This window comes from Ursus americanus, chromosome 22 (assembly GCF_024610735.1).
Source record: "Ursus americanus isolate L20-20 chromosome 22, mUrsAme1.1.p, whole genome shotgun sequence".
Lineage (NCBI taxonomy): Eukaryota > Metazoa > Chordata > Mammalia > Carnivora > Ursidae > Ursus > Ursus americanus.
The window spans coordinates 25,560,917-25,584,526 of NC_142148.1; the positions used below are offsets into that span (position 1 = coordinate 25,560,917).

At 51.8% G+C, this 23,610-nt stretch overlaps 1 protein-coding gene and 1 pseudogene across 4 annotated transcripts; both read left to right on the forward strand.

Annotated features, from left to right (window-relative positions):
- The first annotated feature begins 5 nt into the window (after nucleotides 1-5).
- Nucleotides 6-12,361, forward strand: PLAGL2 (PLAG1 like zinc finger 2). 4 transcript variants are annotated; one of them, XM_045807070.2, is made up of 3 exons: nucleotides 6-143; nucleotides 5,491-5,864; nucleotides 8,484-12,361. In XM_045807070.2, the coding sequence occupies exons 2-3, from the start codon at nucleotides 5,605-5,607 to the stop codon at nucleotides 9,712-9,714; spliced, it is 1,491 nt and encodes a 496-aa protein (XP_045663026.1). In that variant the 5' UTR covers nucleotides 6-143; nucleotides 5,491-5,604; the 3' UTR covers nucleotides 9,715-12,361. The 4 variants fall into 4 exon arrangements, with proteins under 4 accessions (XP_045663026.1, XP_045663034.1, XP_087709805.1 ...); XM_087853679.1 differs by lacking the exon at nucleotides 6-143 and adding an exon at nucleotides 167-2,444; XM_087853680.1 differs by lacking the exon at nucleotides 6-143 and adding an exon at nucleotides 2,466-3,199.
- A 1,443-nt stretch (nucleotides 12,362-13,804) lies between these two features.
- Nucleotides 13,805-19,114, forward strand: LOC148108046 (putative testis-specific Y-encoded-like protein 3; annotated as a pseudogene).
- Nucleotides 19,115-23,610: the final 4,496 nt, after the last annotated feature.

Genomic DNA, 23,610 nt, shown 5'->3' on the forward strand with positions numbered 1-23,610 from the left:
CGCCCCCTCCACGGCCCGAGCGCCCGCTCGCGCGGCTCCCACAATGCACCGCACAATGGCCCGACCGCCGCCACTACCGGGGCCTGAACGGGCCTGGCGGAGCCCGAGCGCGGCCCGGCCCGTAGCGCGGGGCCCCGAGCGCGGTGAGTGCCGGCGAGGGCCCCGGGGAACGGCGGGGAGCGGGGTGGGAGGCCGTCTCGCTGCGCCCGCGCGCCCGGCACCCGGAGCGGCGGCGCCTCTCATTTCGGGCCCCACGGCGCGGTCGCCCACACCCCTAACCGGGGGCCCCCTCCACGCCAATTCGGGCCCCGATAGGCCCCAGGGTGACGAAATCTCTCCGCGGACCCGATACCTGGGTCGGGGGACCGGAAGAAACCCCACTGGTTCCCTCCCTACCGAGACCTGGAGACTCAGCCCTGAGGGTCCCCTACTCTTGACCCCCAGGTTCCCTGGAGACCCAGATAACGCGCCACTGACCTTACTAGGGATCCGGGTCTGGGGGACGCAGATAAGCTGCACCTGCTCCCTCCCCTCAGACACGCCTACCCGGACCCACATAACCCCCTTTCCTGCTCCAAATACTCCGCTTTTTACTCTCTGTTTCGTTTTCCAGAACCACATAACCCATTTTAAGGCTTCCGTCAAATACCTGGTTTTGGAGAATCCCAGTAAGCTCTACCTATAAGTCCCTCCTCAGTGACCATACTCCCAGGCCTTATATATCATCCATTTGGTTACCCTTTTGAGACTATTGAAATTCGGAGAATTCACTTCTGACTATCTTCAATTCCTGGAATCCTCCAGCCCTTATAATCCCCCATCTCTTTCTTTTGGGGGGAGGGAGGGGCAGGTCCCTTAGAGACTCAGTTAACTTGCTAATGATTCTTTATCATACTTTCCCTTCCTTCCCATCCCTGAGACCTCCTCCAGACTTCTCCCCGAATTTTTGTCCCTTCTCTGGCAGGCGTCCAGTGCCGTCTCTCCCAGCTCCAGGGGAATTGAACCTTTCTCACCACACAGTGGAGTGGTCTAGAAGCTGCCTGAGGAGCCTGGTTATTGCCTGTAAATCCAGTCCCAGGCTCTGGGCCCAGCTTGATGGGGCAAAGGGACCTGTAAGGTGGAAGATAAGGGGACCACTGGTGTGGGGGAGTTGTTGGTGCTTTCACCTGCAAGAGTAGCCTGTCTCCTGGCTTGATGTTTTTCCACCTGTTAGTTTGGGACTGTGATAGAGTCTGGCCTTGGATTCCTAACCCTGCCCCCACAGGGAGGCCACTCGATTGTGGGGGGAGTCCTTGGGGGTGTCCAACCAGGTTTCCTTGTAATGAACATGGGGCTCTAGTGAGTTGCAGCCATTTGCTCAAGGCCTCCTCAGGAGTGAGAGGCAGCGGGAATGGGAGGAAAGAGTGAATCAAAGGGACTGCAAAGAGGGCCCATCTACAGTGACAGAAGAACTAGCAGCCCGAGAGTAAATCCAACCCCTGTTAATCCTGTTTGATGTCTCTTGGAATGATGCAAGTCATTGAGACTCTCCGGCCTCCCTGTAATTTAATTCTCCCACCACTCTGGAGTGTGTGGGAGGGAGGGAGGGAGGGGGGCAGCTCTTCCCATTCCCCCCTTTCCTTCTCACTGTTTTCCAGCCAGTGTGTCATTTGGATTTGTTTCTGGTGCTCAGGTCAAGACCTGGGTTTTTTTTGTTTTGTTTTGTTTTTTGTTTTTTGTTTTTTTCTTTCTCTCAGTCTATTTATAATTTCCCAGTTGCTATTTTGGGTTCTGCTTAAGGGAAGATTCTGTCCACCCTAAGGAACGTTCCAGGGTGTGTTCCCCGGGCATGTTGCCTCCTCTCCTCCTCGGCAGGTGTTGAATTGAGTTCTTCAGATCCCCAAGTAGCTCTTGGGCTGGAGGGATAAAAGCTATTTTAGGGTAGTCACTGAAGTGGAGCTGTTAATCCTCTATGGGTCTCTCTAGTTAAGAACACTTAGAGATTAACCCTCTCCTTGCTGCAGGGGGGCTCCCTCTCCACAGTTTTGGGAGGGTTGGGAGAATTTCCTGCCGCAGCAGAAGGTGGGATAGGAACGTGCAACTCAATACAAAGGCAAAGATAATAGCTGCCTTTTGTGGGGTACTTACAGCAAGCCAAGCCCTGTGCTGTGCCCTTTGCATACCTGACTAAAATAATCCTCACAACAAGCCTGTGAGGTAAGTATTTTTAGCTTTACAGATGAGGAAACAGGCTAATAATGGAGAAAGAACGCAGTTTCTATAGAGATGATGTAACACCATAACAACTATAGTTTCGTCAGAGGGCAGCAGGCATCGTGGCCCACAGCAGGACACACAGACTAAGGAGCAGTTCGTCTCCTTTCAGCCTCCAGAGAGGGCCTTCGAGAGTTAGAAAGCATTTGCGTTTGGGGTACGGAGCCTTAGTAATAGAAGAGATTCCTGAGGTGAGAGAACTGTGGCCCAGGATGTGGTGCTGGAGGAAGGGAGCGCAGGGGGCCTGGTTGGAGGGGATGTGCTGCGGGTTGACTGTGAGGGAAAAGGGGAAGGCTGCATTCTGGGGACATGTGAAGGGAAGGAGGCCTGAGAAGTAACATTAATGGGGGGAAAAAGAAGTACTACTCAGGCCCCTTGCGGAAAAGAGGCAGACACAGTGTAGACCTCGGAGACGGCACTGCATGTGCTCATACACTTTATATCAGACACTGCATCCGCCATGAGACTATTATAGGTAAGGAGAATAAATCTTTGGTTTAGAAATTGAGGAAACGGAGATTCAGAGAAACAAAGTAACCTGCCCGTGGTTTCACAGCCAGTAAGTGGCAGCTCTCCTGATAGCAAGTCCAAGGTTCTTTCCACGCTGCCTCCCTCTTCAGATCAGGCGCCAGAAGGAATCTTTGGATGAAAATATACCGAGTTATACCAGTAACTGGGAGGGATTGATTGTGTTTGTTTTATGGGAACAGGTTCCGTCAGCTTCTCTACTGTTGGTAAGGTTAGAGTGGGAGACCAGAAGAGCAGCTTTGAAAGAGAAGCAGAATTCTTTCAGTTTTGCCGAGAAAGAAGGAGAGAGGCCCAGGAATTTTCCTGGCGGAGAGGAGTTTGCAGACAAAGGACAGAGGGAGAGAGACTAGATTCCCAAAAGTGTTCCTGAGGTAACACTGGCAGCGTTGGTTATCCAGCAAGCTGTTGGTGACTATAGGTAAGGACTTCCACTGTGCCTTTTTAAAAGGGTAGGGGGAATAGGATCAGGGTGTTGGCTGTTTCCTTTTAAAGCCATAGCCCATTAAACGCAGATCAAGGCAAGCACATGGCTGCCTCCCTCCTTTGGTTCTGTCAGTACAACCTCGTGAGCTCTCCTTAGCCACCACCGGCCTCTTTCCTAGAAGCCCATTACTCACGCTTTCAGAAGCAGTGTACTAAACTGCTGTGTCTTGTTTGTGCTTGTTCAGGAGAACAGAAGAGGTGGACGTGTGGGAGGTGGGGGACGTACTGTTCTCTTTCTGAGTTTGTGTGGAATTTCCAGGGCTAGGCTCCCCTCTCACGTCAGCCAAAGTGATGTGACTTGCTTTCCTCTGGCTGCCATTCCCAACTTTCCAGGGGCTGAGGTGCATGATTTTGGGAAGCAAGAGGGAGCAGAATTTGACTTTGAGGGTAGGGGAAATTCCCTCCAAACTAGATGTTCAAACTTGTGCTTGCTCTCTCCCCAGTTCCAAGGTGCATAGTAATCACTGGTATTATAAACAGGTAATTCCACTCTTGAGAAGAAGGAAGGACTTAAACCATGAAAGGCAGACGTCAGAGGCCTTTGAGATTTATAGTGAAGCAGGGAGATACGCCAGGATGACTTGAAGGCTCAAGTGGGACTAGTTTTTAGTGCTGCCTACCCCGCCCCAGCACATGACTCATGCAAAATGCAGCCACCTTTGTGCCCATCTTTCTAGGCAAATCTCCACTCGTGATGGGGAAATGTTTATCATGTTACATTGCAATGTTTCTTCAACAAGAGGAATGGTTCCTGAACAGGACGTAGCTCATGTTAGTGATGAGCAAAGCTCTCTGGGGCATGAACCCGCTGATCCCATCATCTCGTTCACGGCCAGTCTGTTGGATGAATGGTCACTGTAAGCAGCAGGTGCTAATGAGCTGAGCAAGCATTCTGTGGCCCACAGCTGTTTGTGTGGTTGGAGCCCTCCCCAGATTCTCGTGGACAATCCCCAGATACCCCCTTTGCTCCCTTCACATGGAAAAGCCTCATGACCAGATTTTGGCATGACCTCTTCAAAAGGAACCCCCTGTTGTAGCAAGTTGCTTTGCAGTTGGTATTCTATGATGAGTTTGTGAGTGAATATGGGTCTGAGAGTCTGTACGGTAACTCCCATCCCCTTTTCCTTTGAGTTGATGTCAGGAAAAAAGCTCTGTCATCTTTGCTCCAGTTTTCTCCCTTCCCACACTCCTCCCTCCCTCTGCCTCAACAAGAGAAAGGATCAGACTTCAAGATATTGGCTCCCCGCTTTGGAAGGGCTGTGACCCCAGTTTAAACCAGAACTTTCTGAGGCATAAGTTAGCCTTGCATCAACTTGCATTCAATGACTAAATTACCCATCTAAAAGAAAGTTGAGAGCCCTTTTCTAGATGCTAAGTGTGTGGAAACTGTGATCTGACCCTTCAAAGAATCAGAGTTTGGTGGAGGAGTTCTAATGCAAAGATGCTACCTGCTTATAATGGAGAAGTGCATGTGTGCTATGAGGGTCTGCCGGGGCGGGGGGCACTCAGCACCTGGGATGTTGGACAGGCTTTGCTAAAGAAGCATGGCCTGGGATACCCAGAGAGGTGGTGGTGGGTAGGATGGGACCAGTACTGGTTTAGGGGAAATGCCGAGTCTGCTGTTGCCTCCTTAGGCAGAACCTCTTATCGATGCTCTGCTGAGAAACACATCTGGCTCCGGGGCTGACTTTCCAGGGTGTAAATTCTGAAGCAAAGTCTTCTTCCTTCCCTGTTGCCTTTTGGGCATTTTATTGCTCTTTAGCACCTCCATGAGGAGGAGAATTGTGGACAGTAGTGGGTAAGGGGGAGGTAGGGTAAAGAGGAGAAGGAGGAGGAGCTGCTATCTCTAAATTTAGTGGAAAGGATATAGAAGTGAAGTTGGAAGAGAATAGCTGGAGTTTAGGGCTTTTACTTCCTCAGATTATCTTACTTAATATTAGCCGAGGAAGTACTAGTAATAACAGTTATCATTAAGCACTTACTAGGTGCCCGGCCGTCTGCTGAATGCTCTCTCTTCATTATCTCATTCAGTCCTCAAACCACCCTTATGATTTAGGAGATTATCAAGCCTGTTTTGTAAATGAGAAGACAGCTCAGGGAAGTAAGTGGCTGAAATTCACATGTCTTTGAAGTGGAGGGGCTGGGATTGGAACGGGATCTGTCGCCTCCAGAGCCCATGTTTTCATGGTATTGGGCTCCCTAACACCAGGTGTTCTGATGTTTCAGGTGAAGAGATTGTTTTCTGAAGGCTGCGTTGGAGGCTGTGACAGAGCAGAGAGCCCGTGTGGAGCTGATGGGGAGGCTTTCTGAATAACATGGCCCTTCGCCATTAGTCTTGCCATGACCACATTTTTCACCAGCGTCCCCCCCTGGATTCAAGATGCAAAGCAGGAGGAGGAAGTGGGCTGGAAACTAGTTCCCAGGCCTCGGGGCCGGGAGGCGGAGAGTCAAGTGAAGTGCCAATGTGAAATCTCGGGGACGCCCTTCTCAAATGGGGAGAAGCTGAGGCCTCACAGCCTCCCCCATCCAGAGCAGAGACCGTATAGCTGCCCTCAGCTGCACTGTGGCAAGGCTTTTGCCTCCAAGTACAAGCTATATAGGTAGGTGACACTCCCATATCTCTTCCTGCCCTGAGGTTCCCAGAGGACAAAGCCAGAAAGACTCCACTGAGTATATGAGGCTTTATCTGTGACAGAAGAGTGGAGGTTAATTGGCCCATAAGTGTACCCTGAACGCCAACCATTTGAAGTCACTAAAAACTAAAGCTGGTATTTGTATTCAGACACTAGATTCTGATGGGGAAATATCAGACAGTCATGAACAAACCAGATTGAACGATTTTGTCAATACTACTGTCGCCACCTTGTCAGGTAATGGTGAGACTCCTAGCCAGAAATTAAGAATCAGCCGTAGAACCTTAGAAGGAAAAGGAGACCCCCCTGGTCCAATCTGTAAATTTTAAAGTGGAGGCTCAGAGTGGGGAAGTAATTTACCCAAGGTCACATAGCTTCTTTGGTCCTGCAGTGCCTCTTCTTTTGAACCAGCCTGCTACTCACATGATTACTTCTGTCTCTGTAGAATCCCTGGTGTCCTCTGGGTCAGCAGCTGTTCTGAAACTTGTAAGCCCAAGAGCCCTACATAAAGTGAAATGGAATGTGAAAGTCCTGGTATAAAGTAGTACGGCAGAGCAGCTTGGAAGGGGGGCTCAGATTTTATCCTTGCCTTTCCATCAGAGGAACAGGAACATGCCCTGTACGAATGAGATAGACTACCCGATGCACACCCCTTCATCCATTCATCTAGCCAGCTATGGTTTATTGAGCTCCTGCTATCTACCAGGCACAGTGTTCAGTGCCAGGGACAGAGTAGTGGGCCAGACAGATGGGGGTGCTGGCCCACTACTCAAGGAGGGCCAGAACCTCCATCTCTCTGGCCCACTTTGAGTTCACTATCTCAGTAGTGGGGACAGACAACAAACAAGTAAATTCATGAACAAGATGACCACAGAAAGCCTTAGTTCTTTGGAAAACAGTTGATAGGAAGGAACTAAAACAGGTAACAGGGTAGTGGGTGACCAGGATTGTCCTCATGACAGTTCTGTGGTCCTCAAGAATGCTTTGATTCTGTGTCTTACATGAACTCCAGTTGGGGTCATCATCTCAGACTTTCTTAGTACGTTCTGGGTGTCCATGGGAGGCTGCAGGAAAGATCCCAGTCTGGGGGGCAGGAGCCCTGACTCCAACTGTGGTCATTGTGTGAGCTTAGGCGAGTTACTAAACCACTTAGGGCCTCAGTTTCCTCACTTGTAAAACGAAGGAAAAGGACTGGATCACTCATCACCTCCGTCTCATACGTTATGTCTGTTATGCCCGAGGAGGTTCACAGTAACTCTCAGGCGTGGGCACTCACACGTAGCGTGAGTGTGAGGGCTGTGTTTGATACCTTCCAGGTAGGAAGGATCACTGGGTGCTATAGTGGAGGCAGCGGTGGCATACCTAAGTGAACTCAGGTTTCAAGAAGGACTGTGTTCAAATTCAGCCTCTGCCACTTACTGGTGGGTGGGGCTGTCCTGTGCTTTGGCCTCTTGTGGAGAACAAGGTTAATGACAGCTCACACGAGGCCTGGTAAATGTGGGTCCTTGAAGTCCTGCTCTGTTGATTCTGAATGCCCTGTGGAGCTCTGGATTGTAACTCCTGGACTCTGAGCTGCTGTCCCTCCAGAAGGGAGCAGGTAAACCAAAGGACACTGAGGTGCTATACTATGGGGACACTTAAGTGTTTCTGGTTTATATGGCAAATACTTTAAATGGTACAGACAGACATTCAGTGAAAAATGAACTGTCCTCATGGTGGAAGCTACCATTTTCCTCCCCAGAGGGGTCCAGTGGGGTCAGTTTCTTGTGTATCCTTGCTAAGACATTGAAACATGTACTCCCTTCCCTTTTTATTTTCACAAGGGATTGTATTACGCACACTCTGCTGAACTTCCTTTTTTAACTTAGCCCCCCTTATATTTTGGGATTGTTCTAGATCGGGAAGTTTAGATATATTTCATTTTCCTTTTATTGTGTCATTTTAAATGTTTTAAATGTAATTTTTTGAAAAGGAGATATAGTCGCATAAAACAAAATTCACAAGGTACCGAAAGGTGTACAATGGAAATTCTCCATCACACCCATAAGCTTCCTATCTCTTCTCCCCATAGGCAACCAGTGTTGTTAGTTTCTTGAATATCCTTCCAGAAATATTTTTGAGTGCATACAAGCAGACGTACATCTATTTGCCCTCTTTTTCCTGTGCATAGTACCATTCTGCATGCACTGTTTTATCCCGTTGCTTTTCACCACTTCATATATCCTAAGAGCTTGTTCCCTGAGGGTACATATAAAACTGCTTTTTTTTTTTTTTTAAGTTGAGTCATTTTATGAACTTACCATAATTTATTTCACCAGTTCCCTATTAATGGACATTTAGATTGTTCCTGACTTTTTGCTACTACAAACAGTGCTGCAAAGACTAGGAGTACGTATGTGATTTTGCAGATGGGCGAGGATATCCATAGAATTTAGATACTGACTGGCACGGTATCCCATTGCATTCCATCGCATGGCTCGACCATAATTTTTGTATCTAGTTCCGTCAGTGGACACCTCGGTTGTCTGGCCAGCCCTTGTGATCTCCCTTCTTTCTTTCTCCTTTATCCTCCATCCCTACCCCCAGGCACATGGCCACCCACTCAGCCCAGAAACCCCACCAGTGTATGTACTGTGATAAGATGTTTCACCGCAAGGACCATCTGCGGAACCACCTGCAGACCCATGACCCCAACAAAGAGGCCCTTCACTGTTCTGAGTGCGGTAAGAATTACAATACGAAGCTAGGCTACCGGCGCCACCTGGCTATGCATGCCGCCAGCAGCGGTGACCTCAGCTGTAAGGTGTGCCTGCAGACCTTTGAGAGTACCCAGGCCCTGCTAGAGCACCTGAAGGCCCACTCGCGCCGAGTAGCAGGCGGTGCCAAGGAGAAGAAGCACCCCTGTGACCACTGTGACCGGCGGTTCTATACGCGCAAGGATGTGCGGCGGCACCTGGTGGTGCACACGGGCCGGAAGGACTTCCTGTGCCAGTACTGTGCCCAGCGGTTCGGCCGCAAGGACCACCTGACGCGTCATGTCAAGAAGAGCCACTCGCAGGAGCTGCTCAAAATCAAGACCGAGCCAGTGGACATGTTAGGCCTACTCAGCTGCAGCTCCGCAGTCAGTGTGAAGGAAGAGCTGAGCCCTGTGCTGTGCATGGCCTCTCGGGACGTGATGGGGGCCAAGGCCTTCCCTGGCATGTTGCCCATGGGCATGTATGGCGCCCACATCCCTACCATGCCCAGCACGGGCATGCCACACTCCCTGGTGCACAACACGCTGCCCATGGGTATGAGCTACCCTCTGGAATCCTCACCTATCTCTTCCCCAGCTCAGCTTCCTCCAAAATACCAGCTTGGATCTACCTCATACTTGCCTGACAAATTGCCCAAAGTGGAGGTGGATAGTTTTCTGGCGGAGCTTCCTGGAAGCCTGTCTCTCTCGTCCGCTGAACCCCAGCCCGCCTCACCTCAGCCGGCGGCAGCTGCGGCCCTCCTAGATGAAGCACTGCTCACCAAGAGCCCCGCCAACCTCTCTGAGGCCCTCTGCGCTGCTAATGTGGACTTCTCCCACTTACTGGGCTTTCTTCCACTCAACCTACCCCCGTGTAACCCGCCTGGGGCCACAGGAGGCCTGGTCATGGGCTACTCCCAGGCTGAGGCGCAGCCCTTGCTCACCACTTTGCAAGCTCAGCCTCAAGATTCCCCAGGAGCCGGGGGACCACTGAACTTTGGACCTCTGCACTCCTTGCCTCCTGTCTTCACCTCTGGCCTGAGCACCACCACCCTGCCTCGTTTCCACCAGGCATTCCAGTAGCCCCCAAGGAGGCCCTCAGTCCAGTCTTAGGCTCCGTCAGGGAGCCTCTGTACCCACCCTATCTGCATCCCCCATGAAGGCAGCTGAGGTTTCAGAACTGGGTTCAAAAAGAAAAAATTCCAGTGTCTGTATGGAGCACTTGGTTTGGGGGTTCAGGCTCCAGGATCAGTTCCAGGAGGAGCCTTGAGCCCCGGGCCCATGAAAAGATCTCATACCATAGAACTTCAGGTATTTTTACTTTTACTTTTTTGATCTGAATCGGGAGCCACACTTAGCCCTCTCCCCCTCCAAAGCGTCAGAACCTCCCTCTCTTCAGAGAAGGAGGCGGTCTCTTGGAGACACAGAGGGTTTCACTTTGGATGACCTCAAGAGAAATAGCCCAAGAAGCCCGCCTCCTGGTCCCAACCTGCAGACCCCACAGCAGTTGGTCAGGCCCTGCTGCAGAGAGAGGGTCACTTGGCTCGATTGCCTGCTTCCAGCCAGTGGGCAGGAGAGAGGGCCTCTTCTTCCCACCACCCCCATCCCTCCTGTACCGACACCTCCATTTCCAGTCAGTGTTGTCCAGCAACGGTACCGTTTACACAGTCGTCTCAGACACACCATTCACCTCCCTTGCCAAGCTGTTAGCCTTAGAACGATTGCAGTGAACATTGTTTACACGCCGTGAATCCATTCCCACCAGTCCATTCCAGTTGGCACCAGCTGAAACCATTTGGTACCTGGTGTTAACTGGAGCCCTGTTTACAAGGCGGAGTCGGGTCTCGCTGACTTCTCTTCACTTGAGGTCACATTTTTCCCCTGTGGGGAAATAAACTGACTTTGGACTGCTTCAGTCTCTGCCATCTTCCATGACCGTGTCTGTTCCTGCCTTCCTCGGCAGTGTCCGCGAGACAGGCAAGAAGACTGGAGCCGTTTTCTCACAGGTCTGCAATTCTGTTTTTCTCCAAGTACATGATGACCCCTCCCCCTCCTCTTGAACTGGAGAGGGGAAGACATGAAAGGCATGCCCGCTTCCATCGCCCCCACTCTCCAGCCCCTGCCCCAGACATCATGAACTGTTATCATTAGTCTTGGAAGGAGGGACTCCGGTTCTAAGCTGGTGTGGATAGCATAGGAGAGGGTGTGAACCCCTGATTTGTGTCTCCCCTACTTGTCCCTTTTCCAGGAAGTTGTGGAATTGTTGGAAGAAGAGTTTTCAGGAAGTTAGGGCTGGGCAGACGGTTGAGTCCTAACCTGTGGGTACGTCATTGGCTCCCATACTAACCTTTTCTCTTCTCCACAGTGTCCCCTCTCTCTCCACTACTTTGCAGTTACCGTGGACTCAGGGCCGCTATGCATAGGCCTCTGCTCGCCATCAAAGAAATTCCACCTTCCGCTTGTGCCCCCACCCCCCGCCCCAATTTGCCCCTAATACTTAGCAGGGTTTCTTGCAACAAATGATTCGTTCTCTTCTGGCTTGTGGGGCTCCCTGGCACAGACAGCACGGCCCTTGCCCAGCCGAACCCCATCCTTGCTTCATTTCTCAGTTCTGCATGGGCTTCGCTCTTCCCAGTCATGGGAGGGAGGCAGCTCAGGGACCACCAGTGTGGGACCCTCATGAGACACCTCCACTCTGATTCAGAAACACACTTCTACCTCTTTACTGTTAACTCCTACAAATGCAGCCAGTAGTTTCGGGGCACCTCTCTCAGCAGTGCCTCATGCTGGCTTCTCCGCTAGGGTTTCAGGACAAACTACCAAGGAACTGCCTCAGCCTCCTCCCAGTCCTCCAACTCTCCCTTCCTTCTAGAAATCACTTTGCTTTATCACCAGGCACTGAGCAGGTCCAAGACCCAGGCTTCTGCTTCAGCCCAGGCCAGTACTCTTTGAGGTGAAAGCCTTAAAACGTAGCGCCCTGGCCCTTGATTGGAAGCAATGTGGAGTGAATAAGCATGTTTTGATTTAGGCAGGGTAGCTTGGGATACCTTTAAAAAAAAACAAACCAGATATAAGAATGTCTGGCAAGGTTAAAATCAGACTAGGTGATTTGCTTCTAAAAATTAGTTTCAGTGAGTCCCAGGGACTAATTAAGGTTTATTTTTAAAAGCGTCCCCCTTGGTACGCAGCCACCTGCATGCTGTGCATGTTACTGGGACTCGTATTACAGGACATGGTGTGTGAGGGTCCAAGCAGGACTCGGTGCTGCCATTCTCCTTATTGTCTCTGGTCCTCATCACTAGACCCAGCAGCCCTTCACCTGCTCCCTGCCACCTTCCCTGCACCCCTCGTTTATAGAGGCAGGTGGGCCTCTGGCCACAGAATAGAAAGTCTCAGGCTTAGAGGAGTCCACTCTTCCCTGCCTGTCCTTTCCTGTCCCTTCCTTGAATTCTCTACCCATTAGTGATGCTGGGAAACTCCTAGAACAGGCAGAGCAACTATTTAAAGCCTTGTAACTGGGGCCTTGCCCCTTCCCCCACCCGCTCCATCCTGCCCCTCCTTTCCTCTTCCTTCGGTGCCCTCACCATACACAAGGAATTTCTCTATCACTGTGAACTTTGCTGGTACAGAGGAACATCTGCCTTCACCTTTTTTGGACCATAGCAACCCAGCCGTTTCTTAATCTTCCCTTCCCCAAATTTAAAGTAAAAAAAAAAAAAAAAAAAAAAAAGCCTTATTGGCCTGGTTGTTCAAAGGATAAGAATAGCTTTATCCTGCACTCAGTACCAAACCCACTTCAGTACCTTTACTGAGGCCATGAAAGCCTGAGGGGTGTCTGCCCACGACAGGAGCCATGGCATGTGGCAGAGACCAAACAGGGACCAGGAAAAAGGGGTGATGTCCCCTTTCCCCACCACCTCCTCCAACTTGTCAGTGATGAGCCACCCTGAACAGGGCGGGCACCTCCCGTCCTGCACATAGCTGGTCAAGGCTGAGTGCAGTCCTGGGGGCCAGGGATGACCTACCCAGCTGTGTCAGCTCAAAGGATTTGTGCACATCTTACAGAGGGGAGAGGTGGGAAAAGGAGCACCAATGAGTTTTCCCCCCACCCTTTTACAAATGGCATTTAATGGAAATCCGGGAAGCAGGTGTGATTACTTTTTTGCTCGTAGATATTGTCCTAAGTTGAAATTCTTCCACTGCCCTAAACTTCCCCTAGTAGCCTGAATCCCTGCCCCTCTTTCTTTTTGGTAGCTGTTTTCCCCATTCCCTCTACCTCCCCTCTTATCTAGGAGCTGTTTTTAAGCACGATTTTTTTTTTAACAGTTTATATTGTACAGGATCAATATTTTGCTTTTTAACAAGGATATTTATGTAATAAGAAACTTTGCCTTAGGCAGGTGTTGGCCAGAAAAGTCCAGATTCCTCTGGGACCCCACCCTGGCCTCTCCTGGAGCTCTGAACCTGCTGTGGAAGAAATTGGCTATGACCTTCACCACTGGAGAGTAGGGTCTGCAGCAAGGGAAGGGGTGTTCTGGTTCTAACAGGAGAAGGATTCACCATGATAATCTAGTGCCTCTGTGGAGGGGTTTGGAAGAAGTATCCCAGCCCAGTTTCTTCAGATGCAAGCTCACTTCCGTAGCTGCCCGCTCCACCTCTGACTACTCGGCGCTAGAACTCCTGAGACACCACTTCTCATTCGCCTCCCTCCCTCCCAGTGATCAAGGCTTCGGGGCCACTCTTTCGTAACGCCAGATTATTTAAAGAGAGAAAAATACAAGACAAAAACCTTCTAGCACTTTGTAAACACAGTGAATAACCTCTTGGAGTATTTTTGGCTTTATATAAAACAAGGTTTTTAATTGTAAAATATAAGTGCCATTAGAAAATGCACAGGGCGTATCTTTGTTAAAGTAGATTTTTCAATGTTTTACAGAATTACATTTTCAAAAAAAGTTTTTATAATGAAGTTGTTTATTAAAAACTTCTGAATGATGTGTTTGGAAGTTGTGAACCTGTCTGATTGGGAAAGGGGTGGAGAGTACCTGGGGATCTAGAAACTCCAGACACGTTTAGCCTCCAAGGGATGGTGCGTGTCGGGTAGACAGTAACAACCCTTCACATTAGCACACACCTACAAACTTTGTACTTTGAAATGAAAGATCTTAATGGGATGTCTTTGAGGTAAGTGGCATCATATTATCACTTAAACTTGAATGCAAGGGTCAGAAAAATCAAACTGGCTTCATGAAACTTCATATAACTAAAAATGCCAGATGTAGCACAGTTTTTAGAATTGGTTCAGCCACTCAAACATGGTTGGCCTTAGCATTCCTGTTTCTCCTGGCCCCATCGTCTGTAGTTGTGACTTCATCTTCAGGCCCTACAAAGTGGCTCGTCCCTTTGTGTAGGAGTAGAATGCTGCCATGATTCCATCCCTGTCATTCTCCTGCAGCGGCTGACCAGGAAGAGGAAGGAGAGAGGAGTCTGTATTCACAAAGCCCCACGAGGCATCTCCTGTCTCACTGGCCTTGATAGGGCTCTGTGCCCTTCCCAAAATCAGCGATGGCAAGCCTGAGTGAGACAGGAGTGGTTTCTCAAAGGAAATTGGGGCTACAGTTAGGATGAGGATTGAATGCTTGTTGTCCAAAAAAAAACCATGCCATCCATTGCCTGAGATGCACAGCTGGCAAGTGACAGAGCTACGACCTGACCTTGCTCACCCTTGGGCCTATGCACTGGGTTCAGACAAACTGCTGAGAGACTGACATGGCTTCTGACTTTGCCGCTTGGCCAGTCTCTAACAAAGGTAGTCCTCACCATCCTGGGCCGTGTAACTCGTCCTGAGATCCTCCTGTCCACGGCTAAGATTGAGCTTGCTTTTCTGTGGTCTGGAGCCAGTGCCAGCCACGCGGTGTAAGTCACTCCTGAGTCCAGCCCAAGAGTCCCTGGGACAGTAACAAGTGTTAATGTGTGTAACAGGTGTTTTGTGTGCAAAGGCAGTGGGCTGGCCCTTCCATCTCTTTGGCCTTCCATTTACTTCAACATTCAGTGTCAACCCCAGTGCCTTCAGATCCCTGGCTGGACCCCCAAGGGAACCCACCTTGCTCTCTTGGGGATGTACACCCCACGGTGGGACCAGGGGCTCAGAGCTATCTTACTCACTGGGCAGGAGGAGGCTGAAGGCTTTCTGGAGGAGGTGGCAGGGACTTCCAGGCAGAGGGGGCATTAGGTGTGCTGACCATAGGCCACAAGTTTGGGAGCCAAGACCACAGGAGTGCAGATGCATTTGCAGGATCAGGGCTGCATGGCTGGTTCGTCCAGGCTCATCCAATCCAAGCACATTCCCTGCAATTCAGACTGGAGTTCACAGGGGTGAAATGTCTGCTATAGAGCAAGAGGTAGCCTGGGCCTAGGACAAGGTGGAAACATCCACCTTTTGGCCTACGAGCCCAGGAGGATACAGTTCCTACACACAGATGCCAATTTGCTCCTGGTTCACAGCGTTTGAGACATTCCCTTGCCCAACATCCTTGTACTCCAAGTTTCTTTCTTTCTTCCATATACATATTTCCAGCACCTCCGTGTGCCAATCAATTACCATCATCTGCGGCTCCCAGTTTGAGTCTGGTTAGCCTGTTCGGCATATGCTTGAGTAGTTGATCCTGTGCAAAGCTGCTAGTTACCTACAGCTGCCCCCAAACCGCAGTCGAGTGTGGGCGTCAGGCGGTCCCCACTGCCACCGCAGATTGGGGGGGAGGGGGCGGGGAGAGGAATCGCTTGGTGTAGTGGCTGTGATGGAAAGTTCTATCTGTGCGTGACCGAGACCGGAGTTATGCCTGATCCTTGGTGCCCGCTCTGAGCTGCTCCTTGCTTGGTACACCCCTGCACTTCACTCCACTCCCACCGCCAGCGCCCTCCTAATCAGGGGCCCGTTCTGTCTGGCGCTCGCGGTCGCATCCCCACCAGGCAGCCCCCTGCCACTCTGCCAGGCTGGCAGGTCCCTCGTCCCCCGCAGCCCGGGCACCCCTGCGAATCACGCCCCGCAGTGGGGCGCGAGGGGCAGAGCGCGCCCCGAGGAGGAGACCGTGCCTCCACCTCGCGCCGCGCCGCCCCTCTGGCGGGCCCCGCAGTGTCGCCCCTGCACCCTGAACCGCTCCAGGCCAGAGGCTCCGGCAGGTGCTGGAGCCCCCGAGCGCCCACCGCCCGACCTCGCCGCTGGGGTCCCGAAGCCGCGGCACGCGGGCGCCCCCCACCCCGGGACCGCCCCGCCTGCTCCGGGGCGCCGGGCAGCGGCCTGGCCCGGGCCAAGGCCCCGGAGACCTGCGGCGCCGAGGGAGGGGGTGGTGGCGGGAAGGCCGAGGAAGTGACGACTGGGCAAGGCGCCATCTTCGTGGAAGAGGCGGAGGGGTGGAGAAACCGCTGCTCTGGGTGGAGACGGAGGGGCGGGGGGCGGGGAGGAGGAGCTGGAGGTGGGAGCGGCGGCGCAGCAGGGCCCGGGGCGCCTAAGCCTGGACGGCCCGGCCGTGGAGCTGGAGGCTGGGGAGTGCCCAGGCAGACGGGGCCTACCGGCGGCTGCCGCGCAGGTTTGGGCGCACCGGCCGTCTGCACTGGCCCGTAGGAGTTTCGTCATCCAGAGTATTCCTGGCTTCTGGGTCACCGTCTTTCTGCACCACCCGCAGCTGTCAGCCATGATTATAACTCATGATGAAGACATGCTCTGCTACCCGATGAATTTGGCGGTGAGGGAGCTCGGGCAAGCCAGCATCCAATGCAAGTTCAAGTTCCGCTTTTGGAACAACCCCTAGGCCCGGAACAAAGTGCTCATGAAGGAGTATGAGTGCAGATCCTCAGGACCCGTGGTGTCAGCTGCAACTCGTATCCGATGGCACCGGAGCCAGGAACCCCCTGTTCTGGTCCACCCGGACACTGTCCGCAGCTTCTTCACCTGGTTCTAGAAGCACAGCCTCCCAGAGGCTGACAAGATTTTCCAGATTATTAGAGAGGAACTGTGGCCCACCTCCCTGCAGTACCGCCTGCTCTGCATGTGGATAGGCCACACAGAGCCAGGAGAGGCCTGGCAAGGTGGTGCACAGAGGCCCCCCCTAGACTCTACAGGTTCCAGTCTGGCTAAGTCCCTCGCTAGGACCTGCCTGCTACATAAAACTCCCTTCTACCTGTGCTTGGGCCAATGGCATAAGCCTGCTGTCTGCTTGCACTTTCAGTGCACCCTGGCTCCTCTGAACATTCAGTGGACTCTGCTCCAAGTTTTGGCCTCCATGGCCAAGCTCTTCTGTTTCCAAGTGGCCTTCATGCATCACACAGGTGTCACATGCCACAGTGTCTACCCAAGCACCCCATGCTATGGATGAGTACTGCCATCATCTTCGTGGTCTGCGCCTACCTCTCATCATTGCCTTCCTTCCCATCCTTTTTTTTTTTTTTTTAAGTAAGCTTTATGCCCATCGTGGGGGTGGAACTCACAATTCTGAGATCGAGAGTTCCAAACTCTACCGACTGGGCCAGCCAGGCACCCCTTCCCACCCATTTTTGACATGGCACCCACAAGTCATTGCTAGAAGGACCAGGGCCTCTTCGAGGCCTACTACTTCAAGGCCACAACATGGTGGGCTTCCTATTTACGCATCCAGAATATTGGCTGTGGCAAACTGAGTCTCATCACACAAGAAGAAGCAGATGCGTTTGGTGCTGTCAGCCAGCCTTGGACACTCCATCCTAGGGCCTCAGGACTGCAGGACCACAGGCCAGGCTACCGCAGGCTACTGGCTGGTGGGCATCTGGCAGAATGGTCACACAGCCAGTAGACAACTACTGGGCACGGGAGAGGTCAAGGGCATGAAGCGGTGGGCAAGGCATTCTTTGTAATCACCCTGCTCGTCTTACCCGTGTTGGTGCCACCTCACAGCCCACCTGCTTGTCGAGATCTGGTACCGGACCAGTGTCAGGCCATCCCCCTTTCTGAGTTCTGCCGAGGCCGCCACCAACATTGTTCCTGCTCCCAGATCTGTAAGGACCTCAACAATCACCTGCCCAGGCACAAGAAAGCCCCCAACTCCCTAGGAACTCTGGCGTGCTGGTATATCTGGGCCTGTGCTCCAGGCAGGGGGTCCCTCCCAGAAGCCTACCTTCCTGAGCCCCAGTCACTGGGCTCACACAGAATCCCGCTCCCCCCCACCCCCCGGTCTCTGCCTGTTTTCAGGCTGCCAGGCTGCAGGTACAGGAGGGGTGTTTCTAGTCATGGGGCCTGTCTACACCTGCCCAGATCTCACAACTTTCTTTTCATTTTCTTTAAAATGACAGCTCAGAAACAAACAACTGAAGAAGCCAAGTTTTTAAAAACAGCTAGGGAGGCCGTCTTTCTTATTGAATTTGCCGTTAGGTGACCGGCTCTAGAGAGAAGGGTTGTGCGGTAGACCGCTGCGCGGCGTGCGGGCAGCCCCTTTCCCATGCCCCGCCCCCTTCAGCACGGCCCCCCCGGGGGCGGGGCTAGTTCTTTGTCCTGTGCGGCGTTTTTTAGACCAACTCTAGCCCCAGTCTACTTTCTTCTCCTCCCACCGGGTCCAACCCCCACTGTGGGATTGTGTAGGTGGAAGAGTTTAGCTGCCTCCCAAAGTCCTCCTTCCCGTGGAAGGCCTTGTATTTTGCTTCCCAGAACCTGGGGAGTTCTTGACACAAAACGTGGTGGCGGATGCTCTCCCCCTGGGAATGCAATGGAAGCAGAGGCAGCTGGGAAGTTTCGGGTGGCTGAGAGACCATGGGTGTCGGGAACAGAGCCCCCTGGTTCTTCTGAATTTTCTGATTCACCAAAATGTTTTTTAAATTAGAAGAATTACTAACCGAACACTGAAACTTGAGAGGTTCTCTTGGTCTGGGTGTGACCTGCAAATGTGGAAAGCGAATGCTGTTTTTCATTTCACTGCTTTTAAGTAAAACCCTGTGCATCTCCTTCCCCGTTTCCACCCAGTGGAGAAATTGAGCTGTCCAGGCCTGCTTACTGCTTTTAGTTGAGAACATTTACAAGAATGTCCATGTAATCTCTCCATGCCACACCATTTGGAGACTTAGGTGGCTATTCGTGGTGATTACCAAGTTGTTGTGGCCTGTTAATACAGCCCTGTACTCAGAAGTTGTCTGAATAAGGTGGTTTTGTAGGTAGGACTTAAAACTGAGAACTGTTAGCATGTCCTGTGAGGATAGCCTCCAGAAAGAAATCGGTAAGGTCCTGATGATTCTGTGCCCTGGCAGCCATGATGTAATGGGCATTGCTGTAACTGGTGTCTCTGCTTCTAAACAGAGAAATATTCATGGGATGGCTTTGTCCAATCAGAAGAGGATTCAGGGCACTTTTGTCTTCTATCTGCATGGTTAAAAAATAAAAACCTTTCAGTCTGGGGGAAAAAAACCCTCAGATCATGTTATTCCCCCATCCAGAACCCTCCATTGGCAGGAAAAAAAGTCCTAATTCCTTACCATGGCTGACAAAGCCCAGCACCGTCTGGCCCCTGCTGGCATCTCCCACTGATCTCTTCACTCACCCTGCACTCCCCTCTCTGCTGCTCCTTATGCAGCACGTTCCGGCCTCAGAGGTTTTGCACTTGTCTTTCTCTCTCCTAAATTTTCTTCCCACAGATATTCTCCTCTCTGACTCCCTCCATTCTTTCAGGCTTCAGTCAAATGCCACTTCTCCAGAGGCCGTCCCCACCTTCCCTGTCCAAAGTCATTCTCTACCCGTTCCGTCTCTCCTCCCCGTCCCTTCGTGATTTTCTCCACATCACTGTAACTCTCTGAAATGGTCTTCTTTTCCTCTCTTCTCCTTCCTCTTCTGATGGGTCAGGAGAGCAGCAACCTATCCATCGGCTGCTTGGCCATGCCGCACCTCAGGAATTACTTGTGCGAGTGAATGACTTTGTCCGGATGTGTCGGAGTATTGTCCTGGGCCCCGACCGAACAACCAACGAGGCGTGGTTCCTGCCTGAAGAATTTCAGCTGGGCGGGGCGGGTCGTCACGTGACTTGTGCAGCTGGAACACATCTGGGGGTGAAAGGGGCGCTACTAACAATGACGCCAGGACAAGAAGCCTAACTGGTATGGAACCATCACCCCAAAGAGACAGAACCCAACTAAGTCCTGCTTGGCATGCAGCTCACCAGAAATGTGCGTGATGGAATGGGAGAGTGGAGACTTCCCTGACGTTGGGACATGGGAGCTGGGCCTGGAGGAAAAGGCAGCAGTTTAGGTAAAGTGGGGCTGGAGAGGGAATTCCTGAAGGAGCAAATGGCATGACCAAAGGCACTGGGCAGAAGATGCCTGATGTGTTCAGGGCACAGCACGGACCCTGGGTGTGGCTGTTTGGAAGAGGCAACACTGGATGGTTAGGTAGGGTAAGGCCATTTTCTGGAAATTCAAACTCTGAGTGCAAAGCCAAGGCATTAGGCCATGCATAGTGGGGAGGGATATCAGATGTGGTTCAGAGGTAGGAGAGCTCACAGGGCAGCTGGAGGCAAGGGGAGGGGAGTGTCTGCAACTCCAGCTCTCTAGTATCTTCAGTTTGCTCCCAGGCTGCAGCTCTTCCAGGAAGCCCTCCACGATTGCCCTTGCCTGCAACAATCTCTGCCACCTCCCAAGTACAGCCTAGAACCCAAATTTTGGATACTACAGCCTGGCAGGGCTACCTCTTCTGTGTCAAACACCTGTTCGTGATGCTCCCAAGGGAATCAGAGTGAGCCTCAAAACATCCTGGTGACCCTAGAAACTAGTGCTCCAAGTCATTTGCCTGCCCTGCTCCTGGTGCTTGGCAGGTCACTTTGGCTCCTGCAGCCCAAATTTGGGCCCAGTCGCATCCCCCATGTCCTTAGGCCCTAGACGGTGGTGCTTACCAAGACGGGCATTTACCTGATCTTTCTGCTGCACAGCCAGTGGCACGTTTCTGTCACCCTGTGACTGATCTCAGCAAGGGGCCGCGCCAGCCATGTGTCCCGGCCACCCATCAGGGGCAGGAGTCTCGTCCTGAGAACCCGCTCCTGCTTGCTCATTCGCTCATGGCCTGAGTCACTCGTTTGTTTATCCACATATCTTAGCAACCACGCCATGATGGGCACGGGGGTAAAGATGACAGTTCTGCTCTCTGCCTCAGTGACCTCGAGAGCCCAATGGTGAGACTGAAAGAAGTGACACTAACCACTGACATTAGTGAGCACCGACTAGTGCCAGGGGCTTACATGGACACAGCAGCCAGAGTGGTCTCTAGACCTGAGTCAGGCCATGTCCCACCTCTGCTCCCCACCCTCCGAAGGCCCCAATCACGTGCAAGAGGAAAAACCGACGTGCTCGCACGAACTGCAAAACCTCATGATCTGACCTCTTGTCACCGAACTTCATCTCTTCTGGCTCACCTCCTCCAGATCAATTTTCGGCGACGCCTCCTGCTAGTCTTGAAACCTGGCTCTGGACCTTGCTTGCTCTGCCCTGTGCCTGGAACCTTCTCCTCCAGATACAAGTATGCATGGCTGGTTCCTCCATTCCTTAAGGTTTCTCAGCTCATCTGTTACAATGTCACCTCTTCAGGAAGCCTTCCCTGATGACCCCTTCTCAAAACTGCCCTGTTGGGGTGCCTGGGGTAACTCAATCGGTTAAGTGTCTGACTCGTGATTTCAGGTCAGGGTCATGATTTCAAGATCATGAGATCGAGCCTTGTGTCAGGCTCTGCACTCAGAGCGGGGAGTCCGCTGGAGATTCTCTCTCCTTCCTCTGCCCCTCCCCTCACGTTCACTCTTTCTCTCTCTCTCTAAAATAAATAAACTGCTCTGTCGCTCTCCCTCCCTTTCTGTGGTTTGGATTTTGTTAGAGCACTTCAACCACCTGACATTATAGTCATTTATTCACTTACATACCTGCTTTTTTTCCTACCCTTGTGGGGACTTCCCTTTATTCACCGCTGAATAGCCCTCAGCTACATAGCACCTGGGACACCTGGCGGTTCAGCAATGCTTTCTGCAGTCAGTGACTGCTTCACGCGCTCATGGTGTGGGAGGGCCTCCCAGGTGGGCAAGGGGAAGATTATCTCTAGGGATAGGAACCCTGTGAGGCCAGTGTAGCCCTTTCCAGGCAGTGTCTGCTCCCATTCCTGGTCCCTCCTACAGAGAGATGGCCGCCTGGCTTACACCTGCTCCAAGGGTGGAGGAAGGAGGTCAGAGCGAGGAGGGGCTTCCTGCTCTGGGGTGAAGAGCAACACGAGCCTGACCCCAGGGCTTCACTCACCTCTGCTCTCAGGTGTCTGCCCTGTTCTGTTGGCCTGGGAGGAACTTTGGACAAGTTTTTACAATCAGAAAAATCTGTCCCGAAACTATAGCAATTAGTTGTTACCTGTAACCGCCCTGATTACAGTTTGGGGGACTTTGATTTTTTCCTCCAAGGACATGATTTCAGCACAGAAATTCAAGGAAGTCTCTGGTATCTGCTTGCCCTTGCTCAGCAGAACTGAACATTGACTTGGGTCGGTGAACTTTGAGGCCCCCACCCCATGGCTCCCCCATCAATGCTGACTCAGGATCTCAAGGGCACGGGGCGGTGGTGGGGCCGGCACCAACTGGAAGGCTGGTAGGCCTGCGTGCTCTGGATTTGCCACGGTGTGGCCCTGGGCACGGCTCTCTGCAGTTCTCAGCCTGTTTCTCATCTAAAGGAGAACTTGGAATTCCTTAGCAGGGGGAGAAAGTCCCTGCAAGGTGCCCTACCTCCATTTGCGCCTCCAGCCCACCCGGTGGCTGGCTCAGCACAATACTTCTGGTTGCATCTCAAAGAAGCTCTAACTATAATTGACTTAAACTCTCCTTTTTTCCTTACGTGAACGTCCAGAGCTGAGACGGGCTTTCAGACTGTTCGATTCAGTAGCTCAACGATGTCTTCAAGGACTTAGCCTTCTTTGATCTGCCGTCCTTCCTGTTGGTTCCATCCTCACTCAGCTTGGTGCCAAGATGGTGTCATTAGCTCCAAGAGTCACTTTCAGAAGTGGCAACTCCAGAGAAGGCCAATTGTGTCTTCCCATGGCTCCCTTAAAATGGAGAAAACCTTTCACAGAAACTACTCTAGACTTTCCAGATCCTGTATCTAACTGGCCAGAGCTCGGTCACATGTCCTCTCTCTCTCTTTTTTTTTTTAAAGATTATTTATTTATTTATGTGACAGAGACAGCCAGCGAGAGAGGGAACACAAGCAGGGGGAGTGGGAGAGGGAGAAGCAGGCTCCTAGCCGAGGAGCCCGATGTGGGGCTCTATCCCGGAACACCAGGATCACGCCCTGAGCCGAAGGCAGACGCTTAACGACTGCGCTACCCGGGCGCCCCAACACATGTCCTCTCTTGAATGAGTTATTGGCAAGGGGGAGCACAGAGCCATGACTTTGGAACCAGCATCAGTGGTGAAATGCATATCTGCCCACAATGTCCAGTAACTTAACTGTCAGGGAACGAAGCTCAAGAGTATTTGCAGGATACAGAACTATCCAGCACCTAACAAGGTAAAAATCACAATGTCTGACATCCGGTCCAAGATTAGCAGGCGTACGACGTGGCAGGCAACACGATCCGTATCGAGGAAACAAGTGATCTAAACCAACGCACCCCAGAAACTGACGTCAAAACGAGCAGATTAAGGACAGTGAAAGTTAGAGCTGTATTGCATACGTTAAAAAAGGGAAATATACTCTCACACGGTCAAATGATCCTGAGATCAAGACCTGAGCTGAGATCAAGAGTTGGACGCCTAACCAACAGAGCTGCCCAGGGGCCCCACAGTCAAATGATTTTTGACAAAGGTGCCAACCATTCAATTGGGAAGGGACAGTTTTTTAAACAAATGGTGTTCGGAAAACTGAATGCTTACGTGCAAAAGAATAAAGTTGGACCCCTACCTTATACAGTATACAGATATTAAACTCAAAATAGATCACGGACTCAACTGTAAG

Coding starts and splice junctions, on each gene's coding strand:
- PLAGL2 (XM_045807070.2), top strand. CDS start 5,605: ATGACCACATTTTTCACCAGCGTCCCCCCCTGGATTCAAGATGCAAAG. Junction 5,865..8,483: donor TCCAAGTACAAGCTATATAG/GTAGGTGACACT, acceptor CCCTACCCCCAG/GCACATGGCCACCCACTCAG.